This window comes from Ischnura elegans, chromosome 13, assembly GCF_921293095.1.
Source record: "Ischnura elegans chromosome 13, ioIscEleg1.1, whole genome shotgun sequence".
Taxonomy (NCBI): domain Eukaryota; kingdom Metazoa; phylum Arthropoda; class Insecta; order Odonata; family Coenagrionidae; genus Ischnura; species Ischnura elegans.
Window position 1 is genome coordinate 7,609,841 of NC_060258.1, and position 16,116 is coordinate 7,625,956.

Genomic DNA, 16,116 nt, shown 5'->3' on the forward strand with positions numbered 1-16,116 from the left:
CGAAGTATGCTTATCAGCACCTTTTGGAGAGACCTATCGAGTTTTTATTAGACATAGAAAATAATATAGGTTATTTTATACATGTTATTATTATTAGTTACGAATTCTGTCATGGTTTAAAAAGGACAAGGTATTGTAGAAATTGTGCTATATCAATATATCCGTATAAACCACTACGAGTGTACACCTTAACTCATCATTCAATACTGTCGGTGAATTATGTGATGAATATTGTACGAAATGAGGTGAATTGGTGTGACAATTGCATACGATGTCCATTATTTACTTTTATGCATAAAAATGATTGTGCTCGTTATTTTGGCGAGCATAGGTACAAATCCTCCGACGATTCATCAGATTATTCATCTTCTGATTCGTCATCTAATAATTTACGTGGACAAACATTATCTTCAATCACGTTTGCTTTTAATTCACACAAAAAAAAATATACAAGTAGCTTAAAATGGTATAAAATAGCGCGGAAACGGAGACTTCTTAATTCGAGTTTTTCAAGCGACGCATACTTTATGTCATCTGAGTCTTCGTCTTAAGTTCATAAGTCCCCCACTCTCTTTTCACTGACGACACTTTCACTGGGTATAAATACCTACTCTGTCTGTTGGATAATTCACACTCTCATCTCTACTGAACTCCAAGCATCACATCACTCCAACAACTGCTGTTATTCACTGCAAACCTTGCCAGCACGCTCAACGATTGGGTTCCCAGACCTCTTCACTGCATATATCTGCTAACTGCACTCATCAGCTCTGCCGTCTTCTTCTCCTAGTCTCTGGTCCGTCTCTGCAAGGTTGTCGGTTTTCATCTCTCCACCATGTCCATCTCTGCCAACGTTACTGCTGCCAGCTCAGACGCTACCATCGATATGCATGCCGACTCCTCCGACGGTGAAAATGTTGCGTCCAGCTTAAAGAGGTATTTATATATTTTTAGTTTATTTTGATGAATCTAGATTGCATTGAAGGGAAGAATCCTTCTTTTTCTCTTACTTTAGAATATTCGTCCATATTGGAAAAATTAAATCCACTCACCAACATTCCTCACGCTTCCTGCGGAGGGAGTGATTTGGCTGGTCCTTCTCTCGTTCAAATCTCTATCAAAGGTAGAGTTTTTTCAATCATAATGATATGGAATTTTTTCCATTGCTCCTGATGATCGGATCTGTCAAATAATATTTGATAAGATAGCTATAGAAGTTGCATTTAAAAATTCTAGTAAAGACTTTACTGTAACTATGGAAGAAATGAGCAAGTTTTGATACTTCTGGTTTAAATTGTCTATTTGTTTTTTTTAATCAAACACAAATTATTTTCTTTTAGATATCTAACCTCTCCGTCAACATCAACTAATTCTATCTCTTCGGTTAGTATTTTTCGAATTTATATTCTTATATAAGTTTTTACTTGTGTTTCTAATGTTTTTTTTCTTTTTCTTACAGATCCGACAGAAATTGATAGAGGCTCAACGCCGAAACGAATTTCTGAAGAGAGAGGAGATGGAGGAAAATGTTAAATATTTAGTAACGAAGGTTGAGAAATTAAGTACAAAATATGGTGAAAAGTTAGTGGGATTGATCACCATAAGAAATGATGTAAGAAAACTGATATTGCCTGGAATTTTAAATCTAACTGCAGCTGAAGTTACATCATTCAATAGTAGTGGAGAAAAACTATTTGTAATAAAAGATAAGAATAATTTATTAAAAATTGTTTAAAGAGTTCGTGTGTGGTTTCTTTTAACACCTTTTAATTCTACTCACCAATGGGATAAGTTGGTTATGCGGCCGGTGCTGCATCATTATTAGATGTAATTTCTACATATTCTTTTGATGGCAGCTCCTTTGTAATTTCATGGTATGTTATAAATTTGAATTTACTGCCCACAGCTGACAAAAACCTAACATACCGTGTCGCGGCTACGTCAGCCGGGGCTGCTGCCATCAAAAGAATAACCATTGGTCCAAATTTGTACATTTTATACGGACCAATGTGTTTCAGTCTCCTACGTATCTTTTTTCTTCTTCCAAGCACCGGCGTCATTGTAATTCTCCCTTTCACATACATTGAACTGAAAGCATATTAAATTAATATTGTAAGTTATTATCATATACAATGTGATACCCTGCGTAATGACAATGGTTTTGCGTATTCATTCTTTGCTTTTTTTTTAATAACTATTATATTAAATACTTTTTAAATTAATACTACTACAGACTGTGAGGATGTTTATTGCCGTAGCCCGCTTTCATTTTGAATTTAAATTTTACAAATGGCTGCTAGGATGGGGGTGCGTGTCAATGGGCGGAGGATTAGCGTTATGTATGGAGTAGCAGAAATAAGAGTTAAAGATGTTTTTTTAACTACCTATTATTTTAAGATATTTTTATTAACTTCATTTGTTATTTCAAATATACTTCGCACACAGACTACGAAGTTATTCATCACAGTAGTATAAATTGTCTGCCTGGGCTTCCATTTTGAATCTGAATTTTACAAATGGCCGCTAAAAAATGGGCGGGGCATGCCAATGGGCGGGATGAGACGAAGAGGTGAATTTCCAGATGTTCACATGTCTGTCGCTAGATGGTGTGTGAGTACAGATCGGTTAGCAACTAACTCTGTTGGTGGACTCCATCTGCAGTGGTAAGGTGCAACTATTGGGGGATTATATGCTTGAGATTTTTTGCTAACGTCATTACAGAACGTAAAGAGGAATATTTATCCAAAAAAAGTTTTGATCGCAAGTGAGTATTAGAATATGTGATTACTATTGATAATAGAATGAATTTCATTTTAAGTGATTTACTTGATATTGACCATTTTTTTTGGCTAATCATATCTATAGTTACATACCTTTCATTGGTACAGGGATATGTGAAATTGATGCGCTAATGCTATATCGATAGTAGTATAAGCATGTTCACTTACCTTATCGTCTGCTGTTGGCTGTTCCAGTGATTTCTGAAGCGATGGCATTGGGTATTTATACAAATTTTTCATTATTGCAGTACGTATAAAAGACGTGTGAAAGTGTACCGGTCCCATCTCTCTTCCATCTTCATGAAATCATGTTTTAAACGAACGAGGAAGTAATTGTTTGACGAAGCCAGTCTTTTGCGTGAGGAAATCCGGCATACTTATTCGCAAAATCATGTTTTTGGGAGGGTGAAGCATGTGAAAGTAGTCTTCGCACGGGGACATTTTCCAGTTTAAAGTCGATTGGAAATTTTCGCTCTCTTAACCCTTCCGGGTTCTCTAGGCAATTGAGATAGTACTTTTAAATACTATTGATGATGAAGTAAATACTGAATATGTTCATGATGAGAAGTTTGTTGACTCTGTTTTGAGAGGGGGGAGGGGACCTCCAGACACCCAAGGTTGAACGGCGAAGCAGACAGCCTTGACGGGGAAGACTGCATGATTTTTTGACGAGGTTATTACGCGTTGTTTTGCGATTATTTGGCGGTTTTTACTGCTTTCATTGACCTTGTTTTAGAAAGAACAAAACTATCCTACTTTATTCAGGTCCTTAATCTTTCAAAATCAGTTAAAATAAGGCCACCTTGGGAGGAAATGATGCCATCCTACATTCTCGGCATGGACCCCTGAAATCCTGAGACTCGTCTCATCAGAAAGCGGCCTCAAAATTTAATAGCATATATTGTACCCGGTAGATGGCACAGCGCAGGGCTGGATTGAAATGGGTGTATTGGATATTGGCGTGATTTGACTCCATTGACGGCATCCATCGAGAAATATGGTTATTTTAAAGCACATTGCCATGCCATGTACAGTGGCCGGTGACAAGTTGTCCCATCTGAAAGCGTCCTAAGCCTAATCTGTATACATTTATTTGTAGCCCTTTAGAGTACTCACCCTCTGCTTCCATTATGGACTCATGGGCCACTGTCAAATTCTCAATCAGTTCTCTAGTAACAGTAAATGTTGACTAAATAAAAGCATATAATCATCGATTCCTCTACATTAGTTATTTGCAACCTTCAAGAGTACTCACCAGATGTCTCTGTAGTGGGCTCATGGTGTGGCATTTTTTAAGTGTTGCCCCCCCCCAAAAATTTCTGGTACCCCTCCCCCCCCAGAAATTCCTCGAACTTCCTCCGAACTTATCCGCAGAACTTCTCCCGCCAAGAACTTTTCGCGCTAAGGTTTTTTCGCGCAAAGGATTTTTTGCGCAAAGGGTCCCTGTAGCAAAGTGCCCTGTCTCGCAAAATCCTGTCTCTGGAAAATCCTGTCTCTGGAAACAGTCTCTGAAACAGCCTCCGAAGCAGCCTCCGAACCAGCCTCCGAACCAGCCTACCTGCAATGCAAGACTTATATAGGACTACTGCGGAGAAATACTTCTCCTTGGCAAGCAAGGGGAAATCGGTGCTAAGGCCTTAGTATTGCACTTGGAGTGAGAAGTTTTACCATTGTCCTATCACAAACTCTCTCTCCCTCCAACACCTCACCCCAGTATCTCCTTCCCCTCAATGTGTTCCAATGAACGATTCCTCTGATGTCTCCAACCCAGAAGTTGAGGGGAAAATTCTGGGTGCTGGCTGTTGTCTCAAAACCAGTGAATGGTGTTTTGTGGAGCGGCCGTTTCTGCAGGGGCAGTGACGCATCAGTGGGCGGTTGTTGAATTCGCCTGGCTACCCCTCCACTCCCTGGAAGAAGCCCTCCCCTCAAAAGCTGTCTCGCCTTGCATAGGCAAGCCTCTTTCTGGTCGAGACCTGCTGGGAGTCACATGTCTTGTGAGCCATGAGATTTTTAGAGCAATTTTCTGCTGGTAATGTTTCCTTTGGGATCATGAATTTACTATCATTGTTTTCTGTAATACTTCTGATTTTTTGAATACTCTACTTTGAATAGATATCGTACGGTAATAACTCGTAAATTATTTTTGGCTACCTTTTTCTTGTGAGCTGTTTTTCTTGTTTGTGGAGTCTTTTCCCTGATCCAGCATGTGACCGACGGTTGGAGTATTTCCCCTGTCTGGACTTACGTGAAAAATCAACCAGATTTTACGACGTAACGTAACATTTTGGTAGCAGAGCGTGGTTCGATTTCCTGTCCTTTCGTCGAGGTCTCCGAGTGCTGGACAATGGTGACAATTTCTCCACTATTTCTCCACTTTTTGCAGTTTCTGGTTGTTTCTTCTCTTAAAAGTGAGTTATTTTATGTTCCATTAAGTGCTTTTTGGTTCGTGTGGGATTACGTGACTAGTGTTGCCGACTTTTCCTCGTGGTCATATGCCATTTGACATTAATGTTCGTAGTGCTCGTAATGTTCTTGATAATTTGGATAGCAGCTAGTTATTCTCGCACCCCTCTTTTTCTATTGGATTCTTCCAGTATCGAGAGATAGTTTTAAATCTCGCTCTTTCTCTCTCTTTTTCTCGTTGTCGTCACTTCACTTTTCAAAATGCCTGGAGGTATTGACAACCCGTACGAAAAAACTTATTTAACCACGGGCGAGGATCGTAAGGCCAGGGGTACGGCTAATGTGTCCGTAGGAAGTGAAGTTTCTAATAATGAACGGGAATCTTCTTTAGAAGTTGTTCCACCTCGCCCAACGCACGAGGAAAGCTGTGATGTTCATGTCTCTCACGAAATGTCTGCTTCTCAGACATTGCCAGTTTCTGAAGGGTTAGTGATTGTCAAACAATTACTCAGTGATTTTCCGCCATTTGAAGTGTCAAACAGTGAGAATTGGTTTAATTTCATGTTAAAAGTTAATGAAATCGTTTCTTTGTCCTTGGTTCCTCTGTCAACGTTATTGTACCTTGTAGTATCTAAACTACCTGCCAGCTCTCGTCATTTTTGGTTGTCTATGTTAAACTTGAATCTCGCATGGTCTCAAATCACAGAAAAAGTTTGGGCTAGAATTGTTAGTGACAGAGAGTTTGATCGTTTGATCACTACGAAAGTTAAAAGATTTCAGTTCCCTCGCGAAACGCCCCACGATTTCGTGTGTTCTGTGCGTAATGCCACTCAGGTGCTGGGTTTGCAGTATTCCGAGTCTTCTATTGTGCGACTCATTATTCAAGGGTTAAATCCTTTAACAAAATCTGCAATTATGTTCTCAAATCAGCCTAACACATTTGTAGAATTGGACTCTGTTATCACGCAGGCTTCTAAACATTTAATGGACTGTGCTGAATATTCCAACACTTTCCATCGTATCTCTAGGAATCCGTCTTCTGTTGCCTCTTCCAGTGCGCCTAGGGAAGTTTATTTTCCTATTAATTGTTCTTACTGTCATAAACCTGGCCACAAAGTGAACGAGTGTCGCAAAAGACGACGATTTACTCAGCCTGCCGTGAGTTTGATGAGTGTCCGTGACAAGTGTTCGACTCGATTGCCAATATTATCTATTAATCTTCATTCTATGCCATGCCAGGCTCTAATTGACACTGGGTGTTCAGTTTCACTGTGTGATGAAGATTTCTTTGCTTCTCTGAAATGTTGCCGGAGAAAAATTATTCGTCAAAGTGTTGACGTCGATTTAATCACGGTGTCGGGGCAGCCTTTTCATATTAATTCCTCTGTCTCACTCAAGGTTCAAATAGGCAAGTTTTCTTGGAACCACGTGTTTTATCTAGCTAAAATCCCGTTTCCCGTGTTACTGGGTGTGGATTTCATTTGTAATTCAAAGATGATTATTCGTCCGGCGAACGTCAGTTTTGAAATTGCCCCGAATTCTCTTTTTTCCTTTACGGACAATTGCGAAGCGTTTAAATCGGCGCCAGTTAGTAACTCGTCCGAATCACATGTTCTGTCGTCCACTGAAATCACGTTGTGTGATAAGTTGAAGGGTTTATTGTCAAAGTATCCTGATGTGATTTCTCAAGAATTGGGGGTCACATCTGTTATGACCTACGAAATTGAACTGCTAGATTCTACTCCGATTCGATCCCATCCTTATTCATTGTCACCTCCAAAGGCAAATTTAATGAAGAAGCACATCCAATCTTTACTTGATAAGAAAGTGATTGAGGTTTCCAATTCAAACTGGTGTTCGCCAGCTTTTCTAGTGCCTAAAAAGGATGGATCTGAAAGATTAGTGGTTGATTACCGTAAGTTGAACAAAGTTGTTAAATCGGACGGTTATCCTACACCTTCTGTTGAACATGCATTCCAATATCTTGCTGATGCAAAATATTTTACTGTTCTTGATCTCAATTCTGCCTTTCATCAAATACCATTATCTGAGAATTCTAAGAAATTAACTGCTTTTGTGACGCCGTTCGGAGTGTACCAGTATAATAGATTGCCATTTGGTTTTGTAAATTCTCCTCAAATATTCACTCGTCTCATTAATGAAGTATTGGGCGATTTGAAATATTCATGTGTCTATCCATATATTGATGACTTGTGTATCTATTCCAAGTCTGCTGAAGACCATGTATCTCATGTTAATGCTGTCCTCAACAAACTACGCAGTGCCGGTTTGACGGTGTGCGAGGACAAGGTTAAGCTTGGTGTGGAATCACTCACTTTTCTGGGCCATCTCATCACAAATGGAACCTTGCAAGTTGATCCTGAGAGAGTGAGACCAATTGAACAATTCCCAGTTCCCAGAAATGTGAAGGAAGTGGCCAGATTCATTGGACTTTGTGGGTTTTACTGCAAGTTTATTCCAAGGTATTCTGAAATTTCTATGCCACTGAATCGCTTGAAACGTAAAAATGTTCCTTTTCAATGGACAGCCGTTGAAAATGAGGCTTTCTGCCAGTTGAAGAAAGCTCTCACCAATCCACCAGTGTTATCTTTCCCTCGATTTGACGAGGAATTTCATTTATTTGTCGATGCCAGTAATTTGGCGGTTGGTGCCGTTTTGAATCACAAAGTAAATGGTGATTTTGTCCCTGTGGCTTTCGCTAGTAAGGCACTCTTGGAACATGAACGTAAATTTTCTTCTTATGAATTGGAGTGTCACGCAATTCATTTTGGAATTCAAAAATTCAGTGTTTACTTACAAGTAAAACCATTTCACTTGTACACTGATAATGGTGCCTTGACATGGCTTTTCTCTCATCCTAAGCAGTTGGGCAAATTAGGGAGGATGGTTCTTAAATTATCCTCTTATAAATTCACTGTGCATCATGTTCGAGGAGCATCTAATTCTGTCGCAGATTGTCTTTCTCGCATTGAGCCATCCTCATCTACAAATAGTCATTTAGATGTGGAATCTAACACTCATAAGGAGTCAGCTGTTCCTTATTCTTGTGTGTTACATAAATTGCCTTTGTCATTTGTCGACATTCGAAAACACCAAGAAACTGATCTCGTTCTAAAGGATATTTTCAATCAGATTAATAATAATTCCTTGAACGACAAAAACTATTTTCTGAAGGGACAGCTATTATGTTATGGGAATTCTAAAATTAAGCGAGGAAGAGCTGTTTTGCCTACGGTCTTGAGGCCTATGATTTTTCAATATTTTCACTGCTCTAGTATGTCTGCTCACTTGGGCATGGCTAAAACTTATGATAAGATTAGCAGACACTTTTGGTGGAAGGATATGAAAAAAGAGGTTTATGACATGGTCAGAAAATGCCATCTGTGTCAAACTTGTAAACCCAGAAATGCTCCACCTCCTGGCATGCTATCGTCGCACAATCCTTCTGATGTTTGGGAAAGACTTTATATTGACTTTGTGGGTCCTTTACCTCTTACTAAAGGTGGACACCAATATGTACTTTCTCTTATTGATGGATTTTCTAAGTTTTGTTTTCTTGAGCCAGTTCGCAAGGCTACGGCCGGTTCGGTTGTTTCAATACTCACTCAAAGAGTGTTTCCAAAATTCGGTTTTCCAAAATATTTGGTTTCTGATAATGCACAAGTTTTCAAATCTCATGCCGTTAAGGAGATGTGTTTGCAACTGGGGGTTAAGCAAATTTTTGTTTCTCCATACTATCCCTGTTCTAATCAGGTAGAGAGATTGCATAGAAATCTAAAATCTGCACTTGCTATTTTGTGCAATAATGCTCACCATATGTGGGACTCTATGCTTGCTGACTTAAATTTTGCCTTGAACACTGCCTCTCATGAGAGCAGTGGTTATTCTCCTGCCAAAATAATTTTCGGCAGAGAACTTAAGCATCCTTTAATTAATCAGTGGGACATTCCAAAATCTTTATTCGAGAATGATCTCAGCGATAATGACAGACAAGAATGCCTGAATCATGTTATTGCTAATTTAAAAAAGGCCAGAAACAGGTATAAAGAATCCTATAATAAATCTCACTCCCAAATCACTTTCTGTGTGGGAGATCTTGTTCTCTGCAAAAACCATCCTGTCAGTTCTAAAGGTGAACAGAAAATGGCAAAACTGGAACCTCTGTGGAAAGGACCTTTCGTCCTTAAAAAGTATCTCTCTCCTGTAACAGTTATTCTGGAAGTTTCTCCTGGGAAAGAGAAAATTTGTCATGTTTCTCATTTAAAGGCATATCATGGTGGCATTGCTAATTCCAGTAATTAAAAGGAGAGAAATATCATTGATATTTTTTTATTCTTTTTTTTTCAATGAATGCTAATGTTTGCTCTCTCAAATACTATTTGATGCTTGATTTCGGTGTTGTATTTCTATTGATTTCTAATAATATTGTTTTGAATAATGAATAATAAGTCTATTTCTATGCTTGTAATTGAAATTGTTCTGAAATATTGTATTGTACTTGCTTATTCTCATCTGCTTAATTCACTCATGTAATTTAGTGTTGGTCTACTGTGATTGTGAGATGGGGTAAGGTGGAGGAATTATGGGTGCTTGGAGGGAGAGGACGGGAGATTAACTTGGGGGGAAATCCCCGAGATGGCTCGTTTCCAGATAAGCTGTGGAGGTGGCCCCAGTTATTAAGATTCAATTGTGTTTTGTGTCACCTTTCCTCCACCAAGACTTTATGGACATTCTCACAATTCTGGACAGTGATAAGTGTCGTGATTTTGCAGTGTTCAATATTCTATCGATGGCTGAGTGATTGAATTGATCAGCTGATCTTAAGACTGCCTACTGTGTTTTAGTGTGGATTTGGCGTTGAGTTGCGACCTTCATCGCCCGACAAGTATGAACTTTCATCTTGTCGCAACCAGCATGTAGCTCTCATTTCTATTGTCAATTGAAGAGTGAAATTTAGAGTGATTTCTTTTGTTGATGCAATATGCAGTTCTCATTTTGTTAGCATCGCCTATGATTCTTTTTTGACTTGTTTAATTAATACTGAGAGATATATATACACATCTTGATTAAATTTAGTCAGTACTTGTTCAATAGCTGACATGAATACCATATGCCTTATAAATTGTTAATAATTATTGGAAAATCGAGGAATTTAGTGCAATCTATTTGTCATTTACGTAATCTTGTTGAATTTTGGAGGATTCTTTATTGATAATTAATTATGGACTGATAATATTTACAAACATGGAGGGTTTAAATGGGAGAAATACTAATGCCAATGTATATTAATTAAGTGAGACACATATTATGCTGAATATTTTTGCTGGTATTTTGATAACTATTAATTATTTAGTGAATAACCGTATTTTTGAATAAACTTGTACTTAATGATTATATAATATGGGGTATATATTTTGTTGGTCGACCCTAACTTTCTCTTGGGTTGCAATATGAATTTTGGGTAGAAGTTAAAACCCATTTTTGTCAATCGTTGATTTTTGATAAGGTGGTTGAACCCAACTAATGGGACAACCCAGGGTTCTGATGAACCCAACTGCTTCACCAACCCAATCTTGCCCATTTACTAAGTGGTTGGTTATTGTATTGCTTTACTTGGTTTTAAAAAAAAACCACAAAATATCTCTGATGGGAAAAGGAACATTTGAGTTTGGTAAAGATATCCTGGTGTTATACCAATAAAAATCTTCCCAGTTCCTTCTGGTCGCTGATGATAATTATTTGTAATTTTGATTCACTGTACACCGAAACAAGCATCACATTATGACATATTGATTATTAATTTCATTTTCTTGCTATGTAATACTAAATAATCTACTCTATATCAATTCAGCAATATTTCTTGTCTCACTCTTGTAATTATGTCATGTTACTCACTTAAGAATTCTGTTGAATTCCAAACATCACTTCTGAGGTTATTATTTACAGAGTGATAAAAATGTATGTTCTTGTCAAAACTATTTTTGAGTGATATTTCTTGAATACTATTGTCTCAATCAATAAACTTTTTATATTCAGTTCAATTCTAACCACTGAATAATGGTTTTTGTGAAATTCATGGGGGTTAAACAGTGGGGGTTCATCCAGTGAAAACCAGTGGACCTGTGATGCCTCGATAAGTTTTCTAGGCATTAATCAGTTCTTGGTGGACGTGTCTTGGTCCCCAAGTTCAAGCAATTTTTGTGGTCATTTTCCCACAGAGGATGTGGCATTTTTTAAGTGTTGCCCCCCCCCAAAAATTTCTGGTACCCCTCCCCCCCCCAGAAATTCCTCGAACTTCCTCCGAACTTATCCGCAGAACTTCTCCCGCCAAGAACTTTTCGCGCTAAGGTTTTTTCGCGCAAAGGATTTTTTGCGCAAAGGGTCCCTGTAGCAAAGTGCCCTGTCTCGCAAAATCCTGTCTCTGGAAAATCCTGTCTCTGGAAACAGTCTCTGAAACAGCCTCCGAAGCAGCCTCCGAACCAGCCTCCAAACCAGCCTACCTGCAATGCAAGACTTATATAGGACTACTGCGGAGAAATACTTCTCCTTGGCAAGCAAGGGGAAATCGGTGCTAAGGCCTTAGTATTGCACTTGGAGTGAGAAGTTTTACCATTGTCCTATCACAAACTCTCTCTCCCTCCAACACCTCACCCCAGTATCTCCTTCCCCTCAATGTGTTCCAATGAACGATTCCTCTGATGTCTCCAACCCAGAAGTTGAGGGGAAAATTCTGGGTGCTGGCTGTTGTCTCAAAACCAGTGAATGGTGTTTTGTGGAGCGGCCGTTTCTGCAGGGGCAGTGACGCATCAGTGGGCGGTTGTTGAATTCGCCTGGCTACCCCTCCACTCCCTGGAAGAAGCCCTCCCCTCAAAAGCTGTCTCGCCTTGCATAGGCAAGCCTCTTTCTGGTCGAGACCTGCTGGGAGTCACATGTCTTGTGAGCCATGAGATTTTTAGAGCAATTTTCTGCTGGTAATGTTTCCTTTGGGATCATGAATTTACTATCATTGTTTTCTGTAATACTTCTGATTTTTTGAATACTCTACTTTGAATAGATATCGTACGGTAATAACTCGTAAATTATTTTTGGCTACCTTTTTCTTGTGAGCTGTTTTTCTTGTTTGTGGAGTCTTTTCCCTGATCCAGCATGTGACCGACGGTTGGAGTATTTCCCCTGTCTGGACTTACGTGAAAAATCAACCAGATTTTACGACGTAACGTAACAGTAACATGGGCATAAGTCAAACTCTCAATTGGGTCCCCATCCTCACCTAAAGGAGGCTGTAAGTAATCATCAAGATATGAATCATGTGTGAAAAGGAATTCAGGGCCTTTTTTTGGAAATGATTGTCTAAAAATAATTTATAAACCACATTACATTGAAATTTGGTATTCCTCACAAATATTTTCCTTCGAAAATTTATTTTTTTCTACACTGAGAGGAAAAATATTTTATGCTAAAAAAATGTTTTCCCACTTCTTTTACCATGATTGCAATCCTTGATTTATGTTACGCCTTCATTGTAATGTTATCTTAATTAGTTAACTCTGCAATTGACGTCACTTTATTCATGCGATGCCAGACACGATTTAAGGTTTCTTTGGTGAGGAAACATCAAAAATAGTGTAATTGAAACTAGGCATCTATGAGAAAAATTATTTTGCTGCTGAAAAATATTTCCACTCACCAAACCAGTAAATTTTTATGTGAAATTCATGGAAATAATGATGAACAGCAGGCATTTTTTAAATTTTGTACAATGAAAAGTAGAAACAAATTATGAAAAAAGAGTCCTGCATGCAAATCTAGGACCTCTAGATAGTAGCCCAACATCACTAACACTAGGCTACCGCTGCTATTTGAAGAGTGACCATTTCTATGGGAATAAAATGGGACCTGTGAATGTTTCACTGCATTCCATTTTTAAAATAATTGGTTATATAAAACAATATTGGAGGAGATTTGTGGACGGCTCCCGATAAACTTGTTTGATTGAAATGTTTAGATTGTTACAGTTTGATTGAATGTGAGCCATGGTTTTCTTAATGAGATTCTTCAGTACTAGGATTTCATTTCGTAAAATAAACATCTTCATGAGATATGTTTCATCAGTACCTGAATTTAACATACTGACATATAAGGCAAGTCAATTACTACACCTAAATACAACATAAATAGTAATAAAGAGCTGCTTTTGAGATAATAATACTTGTGTCAGTTCTTTGTAACTTTCAATTGAATGGGTTACACTGCCTGTAAATACTCGTGCATCAGAGTAGCAAAGAGAAAAGGAATATTGAAGAAGGGTTAGTGTACTTTCAATCTTTCAATAAACAGCACCACTGGGGATCCTCATTCCTACATTGCAGGAGTACAGCTCTTTTTTATTCACCACAGGGAAGAGTTAAGTTCGGTCACTTGTAAAGCTAGAGCTAGAGCTTTAACGCTAACCATGTGCCAGTTACTAACAAGCAACTATGTGAGGTTTTTGACACCTAAATAATGGAGAGGTTCTGAAAATCACAGGTATTTTATGCCATTGCATGAATAACAGCAGCCACATGGAACACGTGGGGCCACAGAGTTGCTCCACATCCCCACTGCAGGACTAACAAGGTTAAGTTTATCGGTACTAGGATTAAATATAGTATTATATAAGGCAAGAAAACTACTACAAAAATGATCATCATAAAAAGGAAAAAAAACTGCAAACACTAAGAATGGGTTACCTTTTAAGCTGTGTAGAAAGCAAAATGTCCTATGATTAACAGTGACAAACGTTTAGATTTTTACCTATCTCATTCATGAAATAATTACATTCCATTACAAGGATTCCGTACATACCTGGGCATTATCCTCCCGATATGGTTCCTTCTTTGCCCCCATCAGCAGCACATCCAGGACACCCACGATGGCTCTCCTGCCCTGAGCTTCCCCTTTTTCGCCTTGGGAAGCAGTTAAATTATTGGGCTGCAAAATAATCCCCAATCATCATCATTAATGATTGACATACATAAACAGAATATTTTCAGGATTAGTCAAATGAATAAAATAAATGTTAGTTTCAAATGGATTTGTTCTTCATGATATCCTGGAAGCTGCCTCAAGGTAATTAATATCAGGAATTGATAATGTTTATAATTATGTTTTTAAAATACCACTTTACTATACTCCTAATACTTCTTATTTTCATTGCAAAATCCCTGAAAAGTCCACCTGATTATTCTCAGGAGATATTATTCTCAATATATAATCTTATATGTAACAGAAACTTATTTTATGGGAACCCTTTGCATGAGAATCCAGAGCCCATAGGTAATGACATTCATTCATGGAAAATAAAAAGGGGCAGTAACAGAAAATAAATTTAGTTTATTTTGGTTTATAATTTGGTTAAGAGACATTTTGACAAATAAAAACTTACTCAGACAACATATAACTGAAGGCCACTCTGAGTTAACAAAAAAGAGAATACTTTAGAGTAACTCCTTATAGGACAAAATTTGCATAACTTCAATGGGGAAATATGAAGGATTTTTCTCTGAATGTAAAATTGAGAAGCGGTGTTTTCTTGAGGTGTTTCTACGTACAGAGACTTGATAAAATTTCTATAATGTATATTTCTGCACAACGTCTTTAGTTAGCCCCGAAATAACTGAATCCTTTACAACTTATTTCCTCAAAAGATTTAGACTGTGCTTTCAAGCGCATAGAATTGTTACAGGAGTAAATGCACTTACTTCATTGGACTTGAAAGTGATGCCATAGACCCATTGGCAATTGATGACTTGTCAGTCAAAACTCTTTCCTTGTTAAGCACAGTTTTGCTTTTGAACATACAAAGGAGCCTTGTAGTTTTGTATGTTCAAACAGCATAATTACATTATTTTATGTTTGTTTCAGTTTAGTTGAACTAATTACAATATGGTTTGGTAAACCTATCTTTTTCAGATCAATTATTACAATTTTTTATGCTCACATTTAAATACTTTTCTCTAAATAATTTCTTTGGTAGATTTTATGCTGTATCTAAATGTTGGTTTCATCATAATCAAAAGTGTAGTTCTTACTTAGGTACCTTAAGACAACCTAAAAAATTTATAAATCTACAGTTTTTGGTCATTGCACTTTTTATTTTAAAATCTGTTTTATTTTCCCTACCAAAATTTTTACTAATTGACCCCCCCCCCCCCCCCCCAAAAAATAAACAAGTTCAACTTTTATGCCTAAACTATTCCATAAAACACGATATTTTTTCAAATAACCCTGAAATTATTATACTTAAAACAGACAAATAGCACAGAAATCACATGCAAACACAAATATGAATATTCAAGTAAAGAATTACACAAATATAGAAAAATTGTAGTGACATTTTTAAACATAAGAACCTGACGACAGCACTTTGAAGGTGAAATGCTCATATGAAAAAAAACTTCTCAAGGAAAAGAAAATTGATTTTAAAACACTATTCACTCCTTCCAAGAACAATGACACTCCACCTAAACAATGCTTTGGTTGAAGACTGCTGTTGATAGTTGCCAACCAAAAATATTTACTACACACACATGGGCAATCAATTTTAAATAAAAAATGGGATACTCCGAGTAAACCTGATATGACCATGAATTCTCTCTAAAGGCCACTTTACAGGGTGAAAGATCATATGAACGATCATGCCATCATTCAAGGAATCATGCAAAAAATAGAACATGTTCCGATTTTGACTGAATGATCATGCGCATGACGGTTCTTTGGCAAATTTTTCCATAATACAGGACCTTTATACTGAGTGACTGCTGTATGAACTTTTAAAACTTGTTTCTTCAACAACATTGTTCTAGAGTACAAATTCATTTCACAAAGTAAATAAGCACGTAAATTCACTGGCCGTACTGACAGTACTGCCAAA

General features: G+C 37.7%; 1 protein-coding gene and 2 long non-coding RNA genes across 3 annotated transcripts in view; 1 reads left to right on the forward strand and 2 right to left on the reverse strand.

The window, feature by feature from the left end:
- The window catches only part of LOC124170165 (zinc finger protein 501-like), a 47,317-nt gene that overhangs the window by 18,642 nt on the left and 12,559 nt on the right, over positions 1-16,116 (reverse strand). The window contains exons 2-4 of the mRNA XM_046548868.1: positions 14,049-14,174; positions 12,434-12,484; positions 4,036-4,057 (exon numbers count right to left, since the gene is read on the reverse strand). Coding sequence (XP_046404824.1) covers positions 4,036-4,057; positions 12,434-12,484; positions 14,049-14,090 — 115 coding nt within the window. The 5' untranslated portion in view covers positions 14,091-14,174. The remainder of the gene's footprint in view (positions 1-4,035; positions 4,058-12,433; positions 12,485-14,048; positions 14,175-16,116) is intronic.
- LOC124170167 lies at positions 847-3,995 on the reverse strand. Its single transcript, XR_006867336.1, has 3 exons — positions 1,781-3,995; positions 1,053-1,182; positions 847-927 (listed from the first exon to the last, which is right to left on the reverse strand). It is a non-coding gene; the product is annotated as an uncharacterized LOC124170167 (long non-coding RNA).
- Positions 896-1,741, forward strand: LOC124170168. The gene is made up of 2 exons (XR_006867337.1): positions 896-936; positions 1,469-1,741. It is a non-coding gene; the product is annotated as an uncharacterized LOC124170168 (long non-coding RNA).